This window comes from Rhinolophus sinicus, linkage group LG05, assembly GCF_036562045.2.
Source record: "Rhinolophus sinicus isolate RSC01 linkage group LG05, ASM3656204v1, whole genome shotgun sequence".
NCBI lineage: Eukaryota > Metazoa > Chordata > Mammalia > Chiroptera > Rhinolophidae > Rhinolophus > Rhinolophus sinicus.
In genome coordinates this window covers 100,558,958-100,582,695 of record NC_133755.1, presented here as the reverse complement: position 1 = coordinate 100,582,695, position 23,738 = coordinate 100,558,958, and the positions used below count along the sequence as shown (strand labels likewise).

At 32.5% G+C, this 23,738-nt stretch overlaps 1 protein-coding gene across 1 annotated transcript in view; it reads left to right on the top strand.

Annotated features, from left to right (window-relative positions):
- Positions 1-2,507: 2,507 nt before the first annotated feature.
- BMP5 (bone morphogenetic protein 5) overlaps positions 2,508-23,738 on the top strand; it is a 112,381-nt gene continuing 91,150 nt past the window's right edge. The window contains exon 1 of the mRNA XM_019734800.2: positions 2,508-3,728. Coding sequence (XP_019590359.1) covers positions 3,239-3,728 — 490 coding nt within the window. The 5' untranslated portion in view covers positions 2,508-3,238. The remainder of the gene's footprint in view (positions 3,729-23,738) is intronic.

The window sequence follows — 23,738 nt, the reverse complement described above, 5'->3', positions numbered from 1 at the left end:
TTATACAGTGCAGTTGCAAAATACTTTATCTTTCAAATTACTCTCACATACTTAGATACAGATCTATCTGGGAATCCAAACGATGTGGTAAAACACATTTACTTTTAATTGAATATGAATCTGACTTCGTTTGGTGGTTAGCATTTCCTCTTTATTCCTGGCAGGTTTTTGTCTTCTTTATTTTCTTTCTCTCGTTGCACATGTTGATCCTTTTGAAAAATTAATGTTTGCCAAATCTAGTCTGAGTTGGAAGGAAAGATAGGGGGCGGGAGGGTGGATACTAAAAATTCTGACCTAGAATACTAACAACTGATTTGCAGTATAGATGTGTGCTATGTGCCTGGTTAAGCAATTAAGTTACAATTACACTGATTGATATTATAAATCACGATTTAAGAAAATGAGTTTTTGAGACTTGTGACACCTAGACTCATTTTTATTTTTCTCTTGTATCTTAAGGAAAAATGAAAAAAACAGCACATGTAGAAAGTAACAAGAGTTGTTGCTTCTTTTAGGGTGGCCAGTTTTTACTTGTATCTCTATGCTGTGCTCTAGAGACATAAAGCAAATTTATAACCTTGATAATTTATTTTAAAATGTAGAGGGAAACTGTCTCATACTTTATCTGGGTATGTTTTATAAAGGCAGAGGAGAAGTTTTGCCTCAAAGTGCTTGATTTGCACCAATGACAAAAAAAAGAAAGAAAATATTAAATTGGTTTAGATATAAACAGTTTCAAGAATTTAGTGTTTTACAAATGAGAAACAAAAATTCATAGACACAGACAATAGTTTAGTGGTTACCAGAGGGTAAGAGGGGAGGAGGGTAGGAGCTGAGGGTAAGGGGGATCAAATATATGGTGATGGAAGGAGAATTGATTCTGGGTGGTGAACACACAATGGGATTTATAGATGATGTAATACAGAATTGTACACCTGAAATCTATGTAATTTTACTAACAATTGTCACCCCAATAAATTTATATATATATATATATAATATATGTATATATTATAATATATATATATATATATATATATATATATATATATATAAAGAAAAAACAGAATAATAAAAAAAGAATTTAGTGTTTTAAACCATTTTTTTGAAATGGTATTATTTTACTTACTTCCAACCTATACTTCTCCTATTCATATGATATCAATTTTATAGAGGTAATCCATGTATGTCAGTATTTGGGTCTGCTACTGTGGCATTTTACATGACTATTAGTAAAGAATTTTTAGTAAGGCAAATATTTTACAGCATCATCACATTTTAGTGCAGTGAGTTTGTGTAAGAAAAAATGACACAGTAAGTTTCCGCAAGTTCTTCTATTGAAGACTTGTGAGAAATATGGCTTTGCTTTAGACACTCACAAGAAATATTTTAAAAGAAATTTAACAAGAAACCAGGCACTTCTAGGCAGAGTAAAGGAAAAACATTAAAATTTCATAATAGTTCTAGAATTTGCTTGATAAATCTACACTGGTATCAGAATACCATTCCAGACAATGAGAGTACTGTGAGTCCTAAGGTTAAGTGAGAGCTTGTAAGAAAATTATAGCTGCACAAAAACATTGTAGACTTCCAAATTTTAAAGGCATTAAATATTAAGGATAAACACGTACTTTGCTCATTTCCTCGGATTAAGTACGGTATTTTAGAAAGGTGTGCACTTTCCCCATTATACCCATCAAATTTTAAAAAGGCAAGTTTCAATCTGCATGTAGTCAGAAGAATATTTGACTTATGTTTATTTGCATGTGTAATACAAATCAAAGGACTGAGTACAATTGATGGGAAGTATCTAATTTGTAACTCTGTTTTCATTTCAACTAAAACGTCTTGAAAGTTAAGAATCATTAGAATATATCTCAGGGTGTTTGTACTGACTTGCATTTCAACTGTACTGACTTAATAAGAGAAATATGAATATATTTCTCTGCTTAAAACTTTTATATTTAAAGACCATTAAAGCCGGGCTATCTAATCACCATAATTGAATTATTGTAACTACTGCTTTGAGAGCTAGAATGTATTTACTGGTGATTAATTCTCTGGTGTATTTTATTCTAAAAAAATCTGGCTGTTATTAAGAAACAACAAATTAATCACAATTTACAACTCTTTCATTTTTTAAGGAGTAAACTTTAATAACTTATAAAAATCAGAAATAACCTCAAATATAGAACTGAGACATATCATGCTAATTTATCCACAACCTGAGATTTAAGATAGAAGTGTATTAAATATGTATTACTAAAAGAAAGATCTAAAAGAGACTATATAAAATTGATGGCAAATTTTTCAATCTGCTTGAAAACTAGCTTTCTGCCCCCCCTAGAATTTATATGCCCCATTCATCACTGTGCTATGTGAGATGCATGACTATAAAATTGCGAAAATGGAGGCTTTTCTGGTAGCAAAAGGGTTAAGTTCTTTTTGCTTTACCAGTTTCAAATTACAATGAGAAGCCTCTTCTTTCCCAGCAGGGTTGTGCTTACATTACTCTTTAGATCTCCCTTGAAGAGGGCTGGTATATTTGTGCCTGCTGGAGGTGGAATTAACAGTAAGAAGGAGAAAGGGATTGAATGGACTTACAGGAAGGTTTTCAAGTAAATACAGAGAAACACATTTACTTGAATAGTACAACCTTGAGTCTTATTTTACACTAAGACGACACAAAAGATGTTAAAGTTATCACCAAGCTGCCGGACAAATATATATTCCAACACCAAGGTGCAGATCAGCATAGATCTGTGATTCAGAAATCAGGATTTGTCTTGGAAAGAGCTCAAGGGTTGAGAAGAACTCAAGAGCAAATGAAGATAACTTTGGGACTTACAGTTTATCAGAAGATCAACTTTCGTTAATTCAAATACCAAAGGCCTGATTGTCATAAACTTATATAGGAATGCCTAGGTCATCTGATCAAATAATATTAGCCGTCTTCTGCTACATCAATGCAGCAAAAACTCTTGACAACTGTGGATAATTGGAAATCTGAGTTTCAGCTTTCTTAGAAATAACTACTCTTGACATATTCCAAATATTTAAAATAGGGCAGGAAAATCAGTGAGGATGTTGTATTCAGAAATGTCACTGTCATGAAGAATAGGTAAATTTGTTTTTTTCCGCTACTGGGAAATTGTACCTCCTAGAAACTTTTTTTTTTTTTTTTTTTTTTTAAGAGGACAAGAAGGACTAAAAATACCAACTTTGCTTTTGGACAAAAATGCATCTGACTGTATTTTTACTTAGGGGTATTGTGGGTTTCCTCTGGAGCTGCTTGGTTCTACTGGGTTATGCAAAAGGAGGTTTGGGAGACAATCATGTTCACTCCAGTTTTATTTATAGAAGACTACGGAACCACGAAAGACGGGAAATACAGAGGGAAATTCTCTCTATCTTGGGTTTGCCTCACAGACCCAGACCCTTTTCACCTGGAAAGCAAGCTTCCTCTGCACCTCTCTTTATGCTGGACCTGTACAATGCTATGGCCAATGAAGAAAACCCTGAAGAGTCTGAATACTCAGTGAGGGCATCCCTGGCAGGAGAGACCAGAGGAGCAAGAAAGGGATACCCAGCCTCTCCCAATGGGTATCCTCGTCGCATACAGTTATCTCGAACGACTCCCCTGACCACCCAGAGTCCTCCTCTAGCCAGCCTACATGATACCAACTTTCTGAATGATGCTGACATGGTCATGAGCTTTGTCAATTTAGGTATGTTGTTCGTTTATTTGTTAATCTATGTTATTTCAAAGTGGAAGTTTTGCTAATGGTAAAGTAGCTGCCTGGTAGGTGGTCATGTTTATATAAAGTCATTTTCTATGACTCTCCTCTCCAGCTTCTGTTTCCTTTCTTTCATTGAGGCAATATAAGATTTTGCCTTAGGCAACAAACTCATATATATATATATATATATATATATATATATATATATATATATATATATATATATTTCTTTAGTTTTAATATACGAAGCTAAAATTAAACATTTAGAGTTAGGGTAGATTTGGGACTTTTCAGATCTTTTTAAAGTTTCAGACTTGCTTAATATATAAGTGTGTGAATAAACAAGCAATAATCTAAAAAAAGGAGACTTTCTGAGGATAGCTATGATCTGGGCAAAATAATAATAATACTAATACTAATAAAAAGCATTTACAGATGGAAAAGTAAAAGTGACATTCTGAACAATTTTTGGATTAGTAATTTAGAAAACATGTCAGTATATATTTATATGCTACTTAAAATCTCTCATTCAGGGGAGGTAACTACTGTGAAAATATTGATGTGAAATTAACTAAGATCAAATAGTAGTGTAAAAGATCATTATCAAACAGCTTCAGGGAGAGATTCTGAAATTCTCTGAAAAATATTTTAGAAAAGAGGTTTTAATCTAACATTTTTTAACTCTAATGATAAAATATACCTATTTGATTTTTTTTCAGAAGCAAGAGAAATGTAAATCATGCCACAGTGGCCTTTACCTATACAGAACTTTCCTTTTTATTTAAGATAAAAAATTAATTGAAATTCTTGAATTAGAAACAGTATTACAGAATATTTTTTAAAAATTTTGTTTTAGTTAGTGCTTGTACTTTCACGGTAGTTTTAAAATATTGAAAATATCAAATGGTATATTAAGGCCTTATACTCGTATTTCATCTTGCAGTAATCTTAAAGAGTTTACCAATTTAAAATAGCTATTCTAAACAAGTGCTGTAATTTTCTTTAAATGTTTTAATGGAGACCAAAGGTGAAAATTTACTCTCTTCAGACATTCAAAATAATAAAATAGAATATATTTATTTTTAAAGACTATGAATGTTATCAACAAATTTAACCAACTTTAAAGAATTGAGAGCTTTTTAATGTAAGAACTTTTAAAATTTTGTCTTATACATGATCTGCTTTGAGTTAAAATTGACATATTTGATTATACACTTGATTAAAAACTTCCTCATATAATATTTCAAAAATATTCTTTGAGAGGTCAGATAGCAGCAAATCCTAATAACACATGATGCTTGTATGATATATGTTGCTTAATGTGCTCTGCTCACTTGCTCTCAGCAGTCCTAGCATGAAGGATAAGGTGCTTAATAAATCATATGTTTCATGTTACTAGAGACAAAGCTCTCATTATTAAGTTTTAGTAAGTCATCATGGGTTGCCTTAATCAGGTGTTGTGGATACTTTTCTTAGACTTATAATTAGCAGATTTCATTTGGAACCTTCAAGCCATTAAAATATAGCTTAATTCTAAATTAGTTTGATTGCTTATTTTTACTTTGTAGTTATTTCTAAAACATTATTCAATAATTTAAATTAATTTCAATGTTTTAATAGAAAGTTTCAGTCTAGTATGACTTGCATATTCACAAAATAAATCACTGAAAAAATCAGTTCAGGTCATCTCAAATCTGACACGGAAGAATGTGTTATATTAAGTACTTTAAAACACAATAGATCAGTTATGAACCTGTCCTAATAATAAATTTTAATATATCTGAATATTGTGATTATTCACAAGTGTATTTGTTTTTTTAGAAAGGAATTAAGTATGATTTTGAACCATTTGAATGTATACCATTACATTTTATAAATTTACATAGAATAACAAAACCAAAAACAATAATAAACAGTTTTATTCAGTGACTTCTACAACCATCTTTATCACTAAAAGTGCTTGTATTTTTAAATCAATGAAATTTTGGTTATATTGTTTGGATTATAATACTAAACTAGTTTGTTAACTATACCATAAAATGCAATTACTCATTTTAATCCAGAGAAACAATATTGGATTTAAACTTCAGAATATTTTTATTTATTTATTTTTATCATGCTTGAACTGCTGAGCAGTGATTTATGTTCAATAATAAACCATATTGTTTTTTTTTCAATTTAATAATTCCAAACTAATGTCTCACATGAAATTACTGATAAACTGATTCTGATATTAAGTGAGTTTCTCCTAGTAGTCTCTGTGGAAAACTGAACCACAATTTTATTTTATTATCCTTAGCCCATGCCTTCTAATATATCCCAAACTTGCAACCTGTCATTACTTAGTAAAAAGCTTTAACTTTGTATTTCTTCTATAATAAAATAGGTCAAAGCATACTTAGAAAAGGTAATAGTATAATACCATTATTAGCTACACTAAGAATATCAGAAGTGTCTTAATATAACATTTATTAACAAATATTATTCGGAATTTGTTTCATGGTCTTACACTCAATTTTATTTTATGTTTTAGTATTATATATATATGTGCATATATATATATATATATATATATATATATATATATATATATATATATAATAGTGGGAACTAAGGGCAAATGATCAAATTAGCAATAGGTAAGGGATTTGTATTGAGGAAGTCACCTGGATATTTAAATATGTTGAAAGAATCAGTTGACCTTTCCCATAATTAGATGAATTATATAAAAAGGATCTAGTAGCATCCTTTTTATTAATGCTTGTATATGTCATTTCCAAGTCAAATAATGAATTTTCTACAATTATCTTGTCATTCAGAGAGATATTTTTTTCAACGTAAGTTTTGCTCATCGAGAACAATTAAACTTAAATCAAACTCTGAATCATATTTAACAAAGTATCCATTTTTGAAATTTCAGATGAGATTAATTTTGTGTTGATAAATGAGAAATAGATTAGAATTTACTAAAAGAAAAAATAAAATGTAAATCAATTTTGTTAAGGTCAATATAAACAACTAACTATTATTTGACCTTGATTTATTTTAGTGATTTGTTCACTTTAAAGAAACAAATATCAATTATTAATTGTGTGAAGAGAAACTTTCCACTCTCCTGTATTTATTATTCTTAGGCCAACTTTTGTCAGTCTCATAGTATTTAGCTTTTACAGGTTGACTTCTCTGTTTTGTCTCAAAAACTTGAATATCAGTGGAATTTTTCTTAGTCAAAACCACATTATTTTGTTAGTAACAAAACTGTCTTTCTGGTAAATTTGTTCTTTTTTATCATCTCTTCTTTAAAAACGATGTGTTAGTTTATATATCAAATAAGTATGCAAATGAAAGGACTGGGTAATTTACTTGCAATATTTAAGTATATCGCCTGTTTACATAATAATAAACATGTACATTTCTAAGATCTTTTAGTTAAAAACCAATATTGGATTACTTAATGATAGGCTAATTAAAATGACATACATTGTAGATATTTTAGAGGAACTTGCAAAAAAACAGTAAACATAGGAAATTTACTTTTACATTATTCTTAGTCTACATGTATTTATCTGTTAAAGGCAAACTTTGGGTTTATTAATGGATTTTGACTCACTGGTCAGTTGGCTTGGATTAAATACTTCTTAGATATATTTCAAGAATATATATTAATTCTCAAGCATAAAAGTATATAAACATAATGCTTAAATTTTTTCATTTTGTAACAACATTTAGCATGCTAAGATATGAAACAGAAAAACATGTTTTCAAAACTTTAAATTAAACCCTTCTCCTTTTACTTCCTCAAATCATTAAACTCTCTTGGAACTGAAAGAATAAAAATGCTTATGTACTCAGTTGAAAGATTTGAAAGACATCATTGATATTTATTGTTGTTTTTGGCTGACTCAAGTGCCCAAAGGAGAGGAATTTATATACAGATCTACCTAAAGATGCCTATCTATGTAGTCTCTCTAACAGGGTTATTAACACTTGTGTAACATAAACACACCCGTAAACACATGCAAGATTTTTTTTTTTTTTTTGACAAATGAGGAATGGGATGAGAGGAAAGATGATGTGAAGCCATTATAGTACATATTCATAGATTATGTCTGAAATCACAAACACTGAAATGAATTTTTAAAAAATTCTCTATCTTAACTTTTGAAGAGAAAATAAGTTTCTGTGGGTAGAGAACTTTTTCTCTCTTCTACAACCCTTTTCATTCATAAATGTGACCACAGGGATTCTTATTTTACTTTAAAGCTATTTTATTGTCCAATGATAGGCACGGCTGTAGAGACAGTTGTCATCATAGTCTAATTAAAAAGATTTTTGCATTTTTCAATGGTCACTCACAAATAACCAGTTTTAAAAGTTCAATAAGAAGTAACAGGGGGAAATAAGAAGGTACGATAACATCCTCTAGAAAGGCCTGGGACTGTCTCACAGACCACCTTCTGTTCCTTGCCTTTCATTCTTCCATTTTTAAAAAAATATCACCTCCCTCTCTCTCTTCCCCCTCCTTTCTCTTCCCCGCCCCCCCCCCTTTTTTTCCCTTTCCTCTTTAGTTCTGTGGTCTCTCTAGCCCCAGGCTGACTTGGCACCCTTCTTCTTACTGCCCCCACCCTTCTTGGGGTCTGCCTTTGGTCCTAGTTTCTTCATAGCTGGAGGCTTAGATTAGCTGAAAATCAATTAGTTACAGCTTGATCATTTAGGTACAGTCTCCTGTTTTCTCTTTAGCTGAGAAGGAAAAGGTTATGATGTGCCAATTACAGCCTCAGCCCATCAGGAGAAAAGCTCCCCAGGGCATCAGAACTGCTCTGGCTGTCGCCAACCCCTGTAATTGTTACTCCACCATCCCATTCTTCTTTGCCTCCTCACCTCTCCCTTAGGATCCCTCTGACAGAATTTAATTGTCTTTGCCTTTAGTATTTTATGACATAATTAAAATTTAAAAGGGGGGAATTTAAGGGAAAGTAAAAAACAAAAAAAGGAATAAAAATGCAACATGAACAAAAATAACACTAATCAAAAATGGAATTCTCTTTTACTTTATAAAACACTTTTGCTTAGATTATTTTTATTTAATACTCAGTCACATCTGTGAAGAAATTTCCTTTTTTAAGTTGAGAAAACATGATGAGAGAGGATAAAGAGATCAACAGCAACTACTGGAGGCATGGAACAATGAGGGCAAGACAGAGAAAGAAGTAAAATCTTTTTTAAAAACCCCTTGAAAGGAAGAAAATGAACGAGATGAGTCATAAGAGGCTAGTGTTTGGGTGTGCAGGTGGACGATGTGTTGGGAAATCCTCAGTCTACCTCATACTGACACAGCAGCTAATTCAACATCCCCGACCACATCAGCTCCAGGGGAAAACCCTTTCATCCTTCCTCACTAAAATACCAAAGTGGGGCAAAGGGAGGGGGGCCCTCAGTGTGTGTGTGTACAAGGAGCGTACAGATGGGTTCCTCACATTTACAGTCATAAATAATGTAGTAGCTCAGCTTGAAAAAAAACCACAGGTTAAAGGAAGAGGCTTCCCTGACGCACAGACAGGGGCTGAGATCAGAGAAGCCACTGGAAGGGTTGGCTTGAAACAATGAATCCCTTGTTCTAAGTAATATTTATGAGAGCTTCTTTGCACCTTAAGTTCATTTTTTATTGGCTAGGTTGTGGGGTTTCCCCATTTGCTCATCTCTTAAAATAATACCCTTGGCTGAGATGTCCTTTAAAACATACCAGTCGGCCTTGACAACAGGCTTATTTATTTGGGGGGAAAAGGGGATCTGTTGTGATTTTGATGTCAGATTGGAATGCTTAAGATTCTGTTATGGATCTTAACATTATGACTGAAAGATAAAAATAATAGTGGGAGTATTCACCTGCCCTTTTTGGAGATGTTTACAAGAATCCACATAACCAAGTAGTAACCCCTGATTTGTATGTCTTATCTGAATGGTTGTGGTAAATCATAATCTAAAAAGATAGAAACATAATCTACTAAAGTGTAGCATATTTAAAATGAGGGAAAAAATCATTTGTAGATTACTAGGAAAGATCTTCAGTGATTTGGGGAGAAAAAACAACCAATGTTAATAACCAAAGAAAGTGCATATCCTCTACTTGGAAGGCAGTGAAATAAATAAATATTACATAAAATTTGGAAAGCAAGACTTTTGTCTGATGTTGAATACTTTGGTATAGAAATTAAATTAGGGTAGTTGCTATTTTATAATTTCTAATACGATGAAGATCCCTGTCTTTATAAGATCCCTGTCTTTATAATGTATGTCCTTTCATTTTTTTTTTTCATAAACAGTGGAGTATTAATAATGCTTGCATTAGAAGAAACAGCTGTGTAGTTTAAAAATGAATGAATCTCATTAGATTATCTTTTAGGTATTGTTTATTTACCTTCTTTCTGGAAGTAAATAACAACTTTTTTTCTTCTTATTGTTTAACAGCTTTCTTGGAGTTGTTAGGAATAAAGAAAATAGTTTTATAATGTCAGGGTTAACAGGTATAAATCTCATTTAGATTTTATTCAAGACCGTGAGACATGTCAAAATGAAAAGATTTATTAACATGTACAAACCCCTTCAGCTATTCTTATGCTATCATGATATGAGGAATTCAATATTATTCATTGTGCACAGATTTTCTGTCCCTATTGTAGCTGTGATTCGCATTCCTATGTAGGAGCCAGATTATTTTCAGAACCTTAAGTTAATGTCATAATACTGTTCCAATGGCTCTAAGTTTAATTGTAAATTAAACCTAATTGCTTTCTTTTCTGTGCTTCCAGCTCAGAAACAGAGTAGTGTAGAAGAAGTGAGAATGCCTGAATTGGAATCCCATATTCTATACTTTCTAGCAGTGTGAATTCTGGCAAGTTACTTAACATTCTTTTTGTGACTCTGGTTTCTTATCTAAAAAGTGCCGATGATAGTAACACCTTTCTCATCGCAAGGATTAAATAAGTTAATATGCAAACAATTTTAAGAACAATACTGGCACAGAGTGAGACCTCAATAAAGGCTGTGATTGTTATTAGAGTTACATTTGTGTCCAACATCTGTACCATATTTGCAGGAGTGGCTAAATAATTTTTGAAGCACCATATGAAATGGAAGTGTGGGGCCCCTGTTCAGAACTTATCAAGAATTCTAAGATGATGACTGCAGAGTATTAGACCAAGTATGGGGCCATTTTGAATGCACAGGTCACAGGCCAGTGAAGCCAGCTATGTAGAGTCGATTACGTGTTGTGACGGCAGGAACCATACCCTATTCATCCATTTTTATCCCCAGTGGTGTATTAGGGTCCCAGGAGGAAAGATAGCATGTGTACAATGAATCATTTGAAGAGGGTTTAACTAATGTCATGTGTAAAAGGTTGTGGGCAGGGTTTTTGGGCAAAATGGGATAATGCCACGCCTGGAACAGCAGGAGGAGCCCTCCCTGACTGCCGTGGGAAAGGGGCAGACAAAGTTACCATAAAAGTCAGGGGACAGCTTTATGTCCAAGGTACCCTGACAGGAACTGTGGCCTTTCTAAGATGCCATGCAGCCAATCCCTAGATACTCAACAGGGAGGGAGACTGAGGAATAAACACCTAGACCATATTTTTTTCTGCCATGTTTCCCATTGGCTGATCACCACTGAAAGAGAAGTGAATGTTGGGTGTTTAGTCACCAAGAGTGCTAGAATCACTTCAATATCAGTACAAGTTACTCAGGTATATCTTAACCTTTGTTCTACTTAATTTAGAAAATTTAAGAGCTAATCATAGGTTAGTGTGAGAGTTAATTACTTCACAAGTAGGGGAAATAAAGTGGGAAAAACAGGCATGACATGCTGAAAATATTCTTAAATTGTACGTGGACCAGTAATTTCATGGGATATATTAAAACTATTTTAGAGCACACTGAACTTTAAAAACAAAACAAAACAAAACAAAACAAAAACAACAGGGATTTAAAAAAAAAAAAAAATCCCAGGGAGAAGTAGCACTCTCAGGTTATAACACAAACAATAGAGGGCAATTGCTGATCCAAAAACTCAGTATAGAAAGCACGAGAATATATGCAAATATGTAGAAGAAATATGAAAAGCAATATATATATATATATACTATATAGTATATATATTTATATTTATGTATAATATATATATTTATTTATATAAATATATATATATATAAAGATTATATATATATATATATATATATATATATATATATATATAAATAAAGATTATATATGTCTTTTAAACTTTAGGCCTGTTTATTCTCAATCTTTGTCATTCCTCCTAAAATGACCCAAGACTGTGTGTTAAAGCTCTTGGAACTCTGAGTGGAATCATGTGATATTCTCCACAGTTAATGTTGCAGGCAGAAATAATGTTAGGATGAGGTAAATTAAGATTATTATCTTTGTTCTTGCTACCTTTCCTGTCCTCTGGCAGAGTTCCTGTGACTCACAGAGGCAGAATTTAGTGGACGGGCAGGTATGTCTGCTATTTAGTTCTCATAAATAACCAAACACTAAGCCTTGAGGCCAGAGCCATACCCCTGCCCTTTAATCACAGAAAAGCTTTGAATAGAACAGCTCCTTTCCAGGATAGTCTATGTTCCGTTTCAAAGCCACTAAGGATGGTAGTTTTAACTTGATTTTACTTCTATAATTATCAAAAGCAGAGGAAGAGAGAGTTCAGCTTGGAAATTGTATAGACTTTTCTACAAATAACCTTGATGCAAGCACTGAAGATTTGTTTAGTGGGGAAGTGAAGGTCATCAATTAAATAAGCTTTATGTTTTCTTTGCTCAGAGTGAAGAGGAATTTTTTTTTTTATTGCAGTTGACATACAACATTATCTTAATTTAAGGTATACAACCTAGTGATTCAATATTTTTATACATTTCAAAATAATCACCACAATATGCCTAGTTACCATTTGTCACTAAACAAAGTTGTTACAATATTATTGACTATATTCCCTATTCTGTACATTATATCTCTGTGACTTATTTATTTTATAAACGGAAGTTTGTACCTCTTAATCCTTTTTATCTATCTCGCCTGTCTCCCGCTCTCCTTCCTTCTGGCAACCATAAGTTTGTTCTTTGTATCTATGAGTCTGTTTTTGTATTGTATGTTTGTTTTGTGTTTTAGACTCCACATATAAGTGAAATAACGCTGTATTTATCTTTCTCTGTCTGAGTTATTTTTACTTATTTCACTTAGCATAATACCCTCTAGGTTCTTCCATGTTATTGTAAATGGCAAGATTTCATTCTTTTTTATGGCTGAATGATATTTCATTATATATATATATATATATATATATATATATATATATATATATATATATATATATGTGTATATATATATACACACACACACACATATATACATCAAAACACTACAAAATAATATCTGCACCACTATGTTCACTGCAGAATTATTTACAATGGTCAGATATGGAAGTAACCTAAGTGTCCATCGATGGATAACCATATTTTCTTTATCCATTCATTTATCGATGGACACTTAAGTTACTTGCATATCATGGCCATTGTAAATAATGCATCAATGAACATAGTGGTATAGATATAATTTTGAACTAGTTTTTTATTTTTTTTTTCTGATAAATACCCAGAAGTGCAATTTCTGTTTTTAAGTTTTTGAGGGATTTTTATACTGTTTTCTATACCATGTTTCCCCAAAAATAAGACCTAGCTGGACCATCAGCTCTAATGTGTCTTTTGGAACAAAAATTAATGTAAGCCCCGTCTTATTTTAATATAATATAAAACTGGGTCTTTAATATAATATAATGTAATGTAATATAATATAATACCGGGTCTTATATTAATTTTTCCTCCAAAGGACGCGTTAGAGCTGATGGTCCGGCCAGGTCTTATTTTCAGGGAACTATGGTAGTGACTACACTAACTTACACTTCAACCAACAGTGCAGTTGGGTTCCCTTTCTCCACATTCTCATCAGCACTTGCTGTTTGTTGTCTTTTTGATAGTAGCCATTCTGACAGGTGTGAGGTGGTATCTCCTTGAGGTTTTGATTTGCATTTTCTTGATGATTACTGATGTAGAGCATCTTTTCCTGTGCCTATTGATCAGCTGTATGCCTTTTTTAAAAACAATTGTCTATTCAGGTCTACTCCCAATTTTTCAATCAGATTTTTTTTTTTTTTTTGATATTGAGTTATTTGAGTTCTTTATATATTTTGGATATCTACTTGTTATCGGATATATCATTTGCAAATATCTTTTCCAATTTAGTAGGTTGCCTTTTCATTTTGTTGATGATTTCCTGCACTGTGCAAAAGCTTTTTAATTTGATGTAGTCTCATTTGTTTATTTTTGTTTTTGTTGCTCTTGTCTTGGGAGCTATATCAAAAAAACAAAAACAAAAACAAAAACAAAAACAAAAACAAAAACGGTTGCTGAGACTGATGACCAAGAGTTTACTGCAAATGTTTTTTTCTGGGAGATCTATGGTTTTGGGTCTTGTATTTAAGTCTTTTAGCCATTAAGAGTTTATTTTTGCATATGGTATAGGAAAGTTGTTCTGTTTCATTGTTTTTCATGTAGCTGTCCAGTGTTTCCAGCACCATTTAATGAAGAGACTGTCTTTTCCCCATTGTATAATTTTTCTTCCTCTGTCATAGATTGATTGACCATATAAGCACGGGTTTATTTCCAGTCTTTTTATCCTGTTCATTGATCTATGTGTTTTGTGCTAGTACCATACTGTTTGGATTACTAGGACTTTGTAGTATATTTTGAAATCAGGTAATATGATACCTTGAGCTTTGTTCTTCTTTATCAAAATTGCTTTGGCTATAAATGGTCTTTGGGGTTCTGTACATATTTTAGGATTATTTGTTCTAGTTCTGTGAAAAATACCACTGGAAATTTTATAGGGATTGCGTTGAATTTGTAGATTGCTTTGAGTGTATGGACAGGCTACCATAATCAACAGTGAAAAGCTGAAAGCTTTTTCTCTAAGATCAGGAATATGATAAGGATGCACACTCTTGCCACTTTTATTCAACATAGCATTGGAAGTCCCAGCCAGAGCAATTACACAACAAAACAAATTGACTAGACATAAGTAAAACTGTTACTATTACCAGATGACATGACACTGTATATAGAAAACTCTAAAGACTTTACCAAAAAAACTATTAGAACTAATAAAGGAATTCAGTACAATTGCAGGATACGTACAATTAATATACAGAAATCTGTTGCTTTATGTATACTATTAATGAACCATCAGAAAGAGAAATTAAGAAAACAATTCCATTTACGATTGCATCAACAATAAAAACAATAAAATACTTAGGAATAAGTTTAACCAAGGAGGTAAAAGATCTGTACACTGAAAACTATAAGAGGAGGAATTATTGGTTCTTTCACTACCTCAGTAAGGTTTGAGTGTAAAGGCTTTGGTGTCATACTGGTTTGAATACCAGCTTTGACTTAATAGCTGCATATTCTCCAGCAAATTATTCCACTTCTTTGACACTATTTCCTTATCTATAGTGGAGATCATAATACAGGTTGTAGTTATGACTTAAAAAGGTAAAGTTATAAGCCTTTGAGTCTACAAGAGAAACGTATTCACTTTCTGTATTCCTGTGCTTCTATAACTACTTCTACCAGAGTAGAATCTATGGAGTTCTAATTTTAGAGGAGATCTACACTCAGTCCACCAGACTTTATCAGATAAATGCCTTGCTGAGATTGTGTGACATTATACATATGACTTTTTCTTTATCCAAAAGAAATGCACCTTTGAATTTCATTGACTCTGTCTTCCAGTTGGATTGTTGATGGACTATATTTCCTCCTTAGGGTGTCCTGGAATAGGTCATTCTATAACAGAACTTTCAGGCAACTGCGGGGCTTCCCTTTGAGCACCCAAAGACAACATTTTCTGTGATGTGCTGCTGAAAGGTGCTTTTCATATTACCTTTGGTCAGATTCCTAGAACTAACCCATGGTTTTACTTTAGTTCCAGATATTACCAATTTCATTTCCTTGCTTGTTATGGAGAAGGGAAACTGATTGCAGGCCAAAGTAATAATATACAATTAGAAAATATTTGGTCATGAAGACATGGGCACTCTCTAAAAGATCCTTTGAATGAAGGGGAAAAAAATGAAGAGTTTTCATGCTTATTTTCATAAGGCAACTTGTTTTTTTAGTTTTAATTTTTTTAAAAAGTTGATTCATGATGAAAATCTTGGTGGAAAAAAACTCCTGAACTCTAAATAGGAAAGCCACTTTGCTCAAATAATCATTCAGTTGGGGAGATTTTGTATCGTATGTAACTCAAATCATGTTTAAATTTATGATTTTCTAATTTGTTGCTATTCTCATTACTATTTGTATTATTATCATAATTTTGTTTCTATTCAATAACATTCAACCTTAAGTATTTTGACTTTCCTAGACTATTTGCTTGCTTGAGTTAGGAATTTTTTTCTTTTTTTTCGGATGACAGATCTTTTAGTTAATTTACTCGAATTGCTTCTTCTTGTAATATTATGAAACAGGATGAGAATTTTAGGTTTGATCCAAAAAGTCACACGAAAGGCTATACATGCATTGTGGATATCTTCTGTTTAGAGTATCCGTATTGTAAGGTAATTACATTGACTTTTGATATTTTATAATATATTGAGTAGGAAAATATGGATTTATTTGTATTTAAAAATTTTATAACATGCTTAAAGATAAGTCATTAAAATGTTCTTTGCTAAATTTTAATTGTGGTAAAGTTCTTAAAATATGGATTCTAACTACATATACTGATAGATTCAAATCAGTATCTAAGATTTTTCTCTTTCATACTGCCATGTCAAAACAGTTGTTTTTCTATAGTTACTTACTTAGAAGGAGATTTGTCAGAATTAAGTAGAACAGCTATTTTTGTGTGTGTATGTGATAACATTTAAAGTATATGACTTGTCAGGTACATATAATTTTAAATTATAGTGTAATTGTAGCTGTAGTAATCAAAGCAGCAATAAACCTATAAATATAATTCCTGTGCCAGGAACTGGACTAAATGATTTGCATGTGTTATTTAGTTAATTTGCATTTCAGTTGTATTTTCCGATTCCCATTTTATTGATGTAAAGATTGAGGCTTATCAGACGTTAAGTAACTTACCAAAGTCACCCAACTGGTAAATGGTAGAATCAGTGCTGAAAACATGATCTCTCTGGCTATAGATTTTTTTTTTTTTTTTTTTTTTTGGTTCTTTGCCACTACTTTTTAGCTTGGTAACCCATTTTTGAAAAATATAAAGTGCAACTTTTAACAACTTTAATGATATTAATTAATTCTATTTGAGAGTATCTTTGTGTACATTATGTGTTTTCATCTACATTACTGCCGTGTATATAGCATTCAAGGAAGTAGTTACAATTCTACAATATGCATCTGTGGAAACTGGAAGTCTGAAAGGTTATTCATTCAATCACTTGACAAATATAAGCTGATTACCTACTGTTGGGTCAGGCACTGTGAGAAAGACTGTGTCTATTTTACTGCCAACATTACAGGGCAAGAGAAGCCAGGTCTAGGCCCAGAATCCCTGATTCTTATGCCAGGGTTTTTGTGTCCAATATCACATACTTTACAGAAATCACACAAAAATTCCAGTACTAAGTAAAATTAAAATACTAACAAACATTATGTAAAAGAATTTGTTCTTTTGTTGTTTACATAACCAAGAAGAATTAACTTCCTGTGTATAGAGAAAATACTGTTCAAACTCAATTCCTTAAAAAAAAAAAAAAAAAAGCCTGTAACCAGTAAACAGAATCTAAGGAAGGCTTTTAGTCCGAAAGACATAGAGCAAAGTTAGTACCAAGCTTCAGCAAAGCTTAGGGGCTCTGTTAGAAACCTGCTTGAGTACCTGTAGGACCTTACTAATAGGGAGGTTCCAGTGGTTTTTAAAGGAAATATCTTTAAAAGTTTATGTTGTACATTGGATGCTTGCTGCACATTCCAGAGCATAAGTGTGGCTGAAACACTCATTATTTATTTGTGTTGTACTCAGGAAATAAGGGTAGAAGTTCATACAATTTTTCAAAATGAAGTTGTTTGATCTGTCTAAATCTTGACCCCTGACCCTATCTTACTTCTTCAATTGTGTGTTAACAAGGTTGTGTTCAGTATTTACTTTGTTGCTGTACACACTGAATGTGATGTGGATCCAAGTTGTAATAAGAGTCAGTGGAGACACATTTTATAACGTGGAAAATAACAGAGAATTCCAAGACTATGTATAAAGACCTCTTTGATACTTTGCTTTGAATCTACTCAGGATATTAGGCATTAGGCAATTATTACTTCAAGTTGATTTTTGAGAAAAATTGACCAGTATTTTACAACTGCTTTCCTTTTTACCAATAACCTGCTGTGATTGTGAAATGAATATTGCAGAAAAATGTGGACCTAACTCTCCCGGTCCACCATCACAGTTATTGGTGTTAACCTACTAATTCATAGAGGCAAAACACCAGATCATCAAAGTAAAATAATCAAAGTAGAAGAAGAATTTAAGACTTCCAGTAAAGGTTTCTGTACTGGAAATTCACTATCTTCCATAGCTAGTATGTATTCAGTGTTCATAAAGGGCAAAAGAGTGTACTAATAGCATTTCAAGCCCTAACTTATTTAATTCTCACAAAATGACCCTACTTTGCAGATGAGGAAAGTGAGACCCAGAGATGTTAGGTCATTTATTCCAAGTCCTACATTTTGTAAGAGGAGGAACTGGATTCAGAGTCCAGGCTATTTACTGCTATGCTGTGGTGTCTTTGTAAATGCTTTTGAAGGGCTTATTGTTGGGATATTCATTGTTTGGACTCTTTATAAAATTCTGTATATTCTTCTAACATTTCATGTGTTGGATTTGGAATAGTTTCACTTCTTTAGCGATGCTTTATAGTTTAGGGGAAAATCTCTACTAATCAGTTGACAAAGGGTTTTATCGCTGGAATTAGGCTTTACAGGCCTTCTTCTGAACTGGGATGCTGTGACTTTTTAAACAAGGCAAATACAATACTCACAAGGGATAAAAGCACTTTGCAGACACCACAGTTCCAGACCTTCGTGCCGTGCAACCTGACTGGTCAGTAATGAGGATTGGGATGGTGATCTGTGTTGATTCTGCCTTAAGAGACTTGGCATGAACAGGAGTCACATTTGGCAAAATAGAAAAGAGGCAGAATATCAAAGATGCAAACAGTAAAAGGCATCAAAAGCAGTGGCTGGAGATTGGAACAAACTAATAGTGATTTTGTTTGGATACGGGAAAACTACCAGCCTGCTGGCCATTACAGAAAGCCACACAAGCAGGGCTGCCCTGCAGTTAAATATGAGTGCCTTGCCCCAGCTTTTCTGACTCAGGTCTGGATTCCTTAGGAAATCTCATGAGAAACCTACTAAAGTGGAAGTTTAGGCTACAGGACCATCTACAACCTACAAGTTTGGAAATTCCTGCTGCTGCACATAGAGATTCTGGCAGATAGCCTCTGCTTCATCCTGCTAGTGATGGTTGAAATCTCCTCTGTGTCCTATATAACATTGAACACTCCACGTTTAATACACATCTCTTGATTTGTAGCAGCTACGGCCCTAATCTCTTGCATGTGTAAAGTGAGTTCCTTCCACATAGCTCACTCATTGCCCCTATACCACACAAAAACTAAACATATTATTTCTGCTCCTCAGGTAGCTTATAAATTAAAGGCTAAGGCCTTGGGATAATTACTTTTCTTTTTCCCGAAAAGAAAATATTTCTGGGACTACAACATTTCTCAAAGCAAAATGCTCAAGTACATGAGGACAATTCAGTCTCAACTCCCCTCTGCTATCTAAACCAAGCAAGGGGAATCAAAGAGGTGTTGTAAAATTAGATATTGTTGTTGATATATTAATGTTTATCTTACTGCCTGAGGACTAATCTCTGCTTTGCAAAGCAAGCCAAGATGTAGCTGCACAGTACAGATGAGCACTTAGGATGTCACCTGCTGCTTTTAAAAAATTATGTTTTCTTTCTCTCTCCTCTCCCTTTACATAACCACTCCTATACCGTCTACCTAAAGGCCAAGTGTAAATTAAAGAGAAGTATAAACAATCTCAATATCTGATTCCTAATTATTTAGATGGAGATGTATTTAGGAAGTCAGATGATAAAATTGTTTATGGGTAGGTCAAAAATCATATTTAATTTTAATTCAACTAACTTCATTGACCTATACTAACTAAAGCACATGCTAAATCATAATTATTTAAATCTCTCAGGCACATTCAATCATTTACTCTTTTTAATAATAATTCTTTGTCAGTGTTTCCCTAAGTGTATTTAATTGAAAGCATTTCTACGTCATTTTAAGAGGTGTTATCTGAAATTTTGTAGTCAAATAAATTTGAACGCTGCAGAGGAAAATAATTAAATAGGTTTCAATATTTCCAAGACAAGACTTCTCAATGTCTTTATTATGCAGATGGGCATTGTGAATCTCTGCAAGGAGGAATGGGTTACACAGTTTCACATGCACACTGGTCTCTGGAACTCTCCTAACAGAGCACCACGGGTGCCTAGTGTTACAGGGAACTCACTCTGAGAATCACTCTTCCATGTGGACATACTGTTTTGTAAAAGCCATTTCAGAAATATGGCAAGCAGAGCATAATCTAATAAGCAGAACGTGATCTAATTTGTTGACACTGTAGTCATTTTACATCCAAATTTAAAGAGGCGCAGGGAAAAAAGTTTTAATTCCATTATCTAGAGCTAACCATTGTTGATATTCATATATATCATATATTTATATATATGATATATGTATTATATATATATTTCCTTCCAGACTTTTTAAATGTATCTTTTTCATAGAGTTTAGCAATGTTTATGCAATGTTATATACTCAGATTATTCTTGACTTTTTAGTATATGATTATTCTCATTTGTTCATTTGCTCAGGAGAACTTTTTTTTGAATTTAGAATACACTTTTTTATTATTAACTTTATTGGGGTGACATTGGTTAGTAAAATTATATAGGTTTCAAGTGTACAATTCTATAATACATCATTTATATATTGTATTGTGTATTTACCACTCAGAATCAGTTCTCCTCCAATCATCATATATTTGCTCCTGTTTTCCCTCTTCTTTCCCTACCCCCCACTTACCCTCTGGTAACCAACATGTTTTTAATGAAAATAATATTTCAGCCATATAATTCTTTGTTTACATAAATATTCTTTTAATGCTAGGCGTGCAGTTTTTCCAGTTTTTACCATCATATACTCTGTTGCAATGGATATCTTCATACATAAGTGTTTGTAAACATTTCTGACCATTTCTGTAATTTCCTTAGAATCCGTTCTTAGAAAAATAATTATTACAACAAAAGGTATGATTGTTTTACAAACCTCCTGAAAAATATTGCTAAACTGTTTTCCAGTAAATTTGTTTTAATTTCTACTTGCACCAACAGTAAATGCTAGTGCTATTTTATCAGAATGAAATATAAATTAAATATGAATATTTACATTTTTGCAAATCTAAAATGTGTCTATTTTAGCATTTGTATTTCTTCTGAGATTGACATGTTATACATCTACTGGCCACTTATATTATGCTCTTTGGGAAGTTCTATGTTGATATTTTTGTTCATTTTTTTATTTGCTTATAAATTCCTCCTTGACTACATATTTAATAATTACTCACTTTTAGCTTTTTCCATTTTGATTCTTAGATTTCTTAGTTTTTTAACAGTCATGAGAAAACACTTTCAGATATTTAAGAGTTTGGAAAACATACTACTCACTTTCCATTTTAGCAATAAATTCTCAAAGGTGTACTATAACTGATTGCTGGGATAGAAAGTAAGAATGGGGAATTCGTAGTCTTCAAGAGGGCACAATTTGCGAATAAAACCAGCTGAACAAATGGATTTGGTCTAAATAAACTTATGCCCAGATAATCTTCCATAATTTGATTATAAAGCATTCATTTACATATAACCTAAGAACAATTGGGATGGCAGAGATGGAAAAGTACCTCAAATACTATGCTAATTAAAGGTGGCATTTTGGGATTGGAGGGAAGGAATACTAAGTAAATGCACATATTATTTTTAGTTGACTAGCAATTGCCAACCTTTACCCATGAATTACATACTTTCTAGCTTAGTGTCACATTTGGTATTTTGAGTCTAAGCCTTTTTTCACAGAATTCCAAGATGTTTTGGAATCACTTTTTGTCATCAGCTGTTACTTAAATGACCATTGTGATGTGGAGTATTAACAACTCACTTTTATCACATTTACCTCTTTAGCATCTTCTAGGTTAATAGCTAGATCTGAGGTTATAAAAGTGTGCCAAGGTATGACTGTATTTTTGTTTTGGCTAAATCTGGTCTCTAAATCTTGTTTTTTCCTTATGTATGTTCATCATCATATCAACCCCTCTTACATTTGAAATGTTTTCAATCCTACATAATAATTTTTTGAGTTTCAATACTATATCATAGGGTAGTTTTATAAAAAGACACTTAACTAAAAGTTAGAAGTCCATATTTAAATACAATAGTGTGTGCTAACTGCACAATTAGCTCAACTGAAGTAACAATCAAAACATTAGATTAATTCTGAATAGACATAACGTAATTCAGGACAATACAGATTAGGGTGTAACAGGACCAGCAGAAGAACGCAGGGGTCAGCATTTTATATTAGTAAGTCTAAGATTCGAAGGAAAATGAATGACATGCAACAGAACAAGTCACAATTATCACGAACTACATAACACTTAAAAAAAGTCCAGCATTGCCAAATCTTTATATGGAAAGTAATGCATCAAAATTGTAAAACAGTAATTGTTACAAGTGTAAGTAAAAATTGGTAAAAATAAAATTGTAGTATGAAACCTTACCATTCATTAAAACTGCATGATAGAACACACACACAAATGTGAAGTGATGTTCTTCAGTAATACAATTAATACAGTTGAATTAAATGACAGATCTCAAGGATCAACTTTTAAATATATTGACATGTGTCAAAATCATGCATTGAATATGCTTTTTCTGAGGTTCCATGAAATATTTAAATATTAATCAGATGATATGTACATTTTAAAATCTTATGAAAGTTATGGATAGTCAATAACACATAAAACTATGTTCAACATCATCAGTTATTAGGGAAATGCTAATTATAACCACGATAAGATATCACTATACCACATAAAACTGGCTAAAATGGAAAAAGAAAAAAACCACAGAAACTAATAATACCATTGCTAACAAGGATTTGGAGCTCTTATAAATTGCTGATTGGAATGCAAAATGATACAGCCACTTTGAAAAAATCTTGGCAATTTCTTATAATATTACACATATACTTGCCATCGTGACCCAGCAATTTCACTTCTAGGTATTTAGAGAAATGAAATCTGATGTTCACACAAAAACCTGTACCTGAATGTTTATAGAAGCTCTACTGATAATTGCCCCAAAGTAGAAAGAGCTAAATGTCCTTTAGTGGATGAATGGTTAAACAAAGTAGTACATCTATTCAGTGAAATTCCCAATAATAAAAAGGAGAGACCTACTGATACATGCTAAAATGCAGATAAACCTAAAAATACATTTCTCTAAAGAAAATATTAAAATCAAAAGGCTACATATTGTATGATTTCATTTCTATGAATTTCTGTGGAAAGCAAAACTGTAGAGATTGGAACAGATGAGTGTTTGCCAGGGATTAAAGATAGGGAAGGGACTGATGACAAAGGAGCTGCAGAACAGTGATGGGACTATTCTGTATCTTGACTCAGGTGGTGAACTCTTCATTTGTCAAAAGCCATGAAACTAATCGCAGGTTTTATGGGTAAAAGTATATCAGAAAGAGGCAGACCTTTGATATGCCACA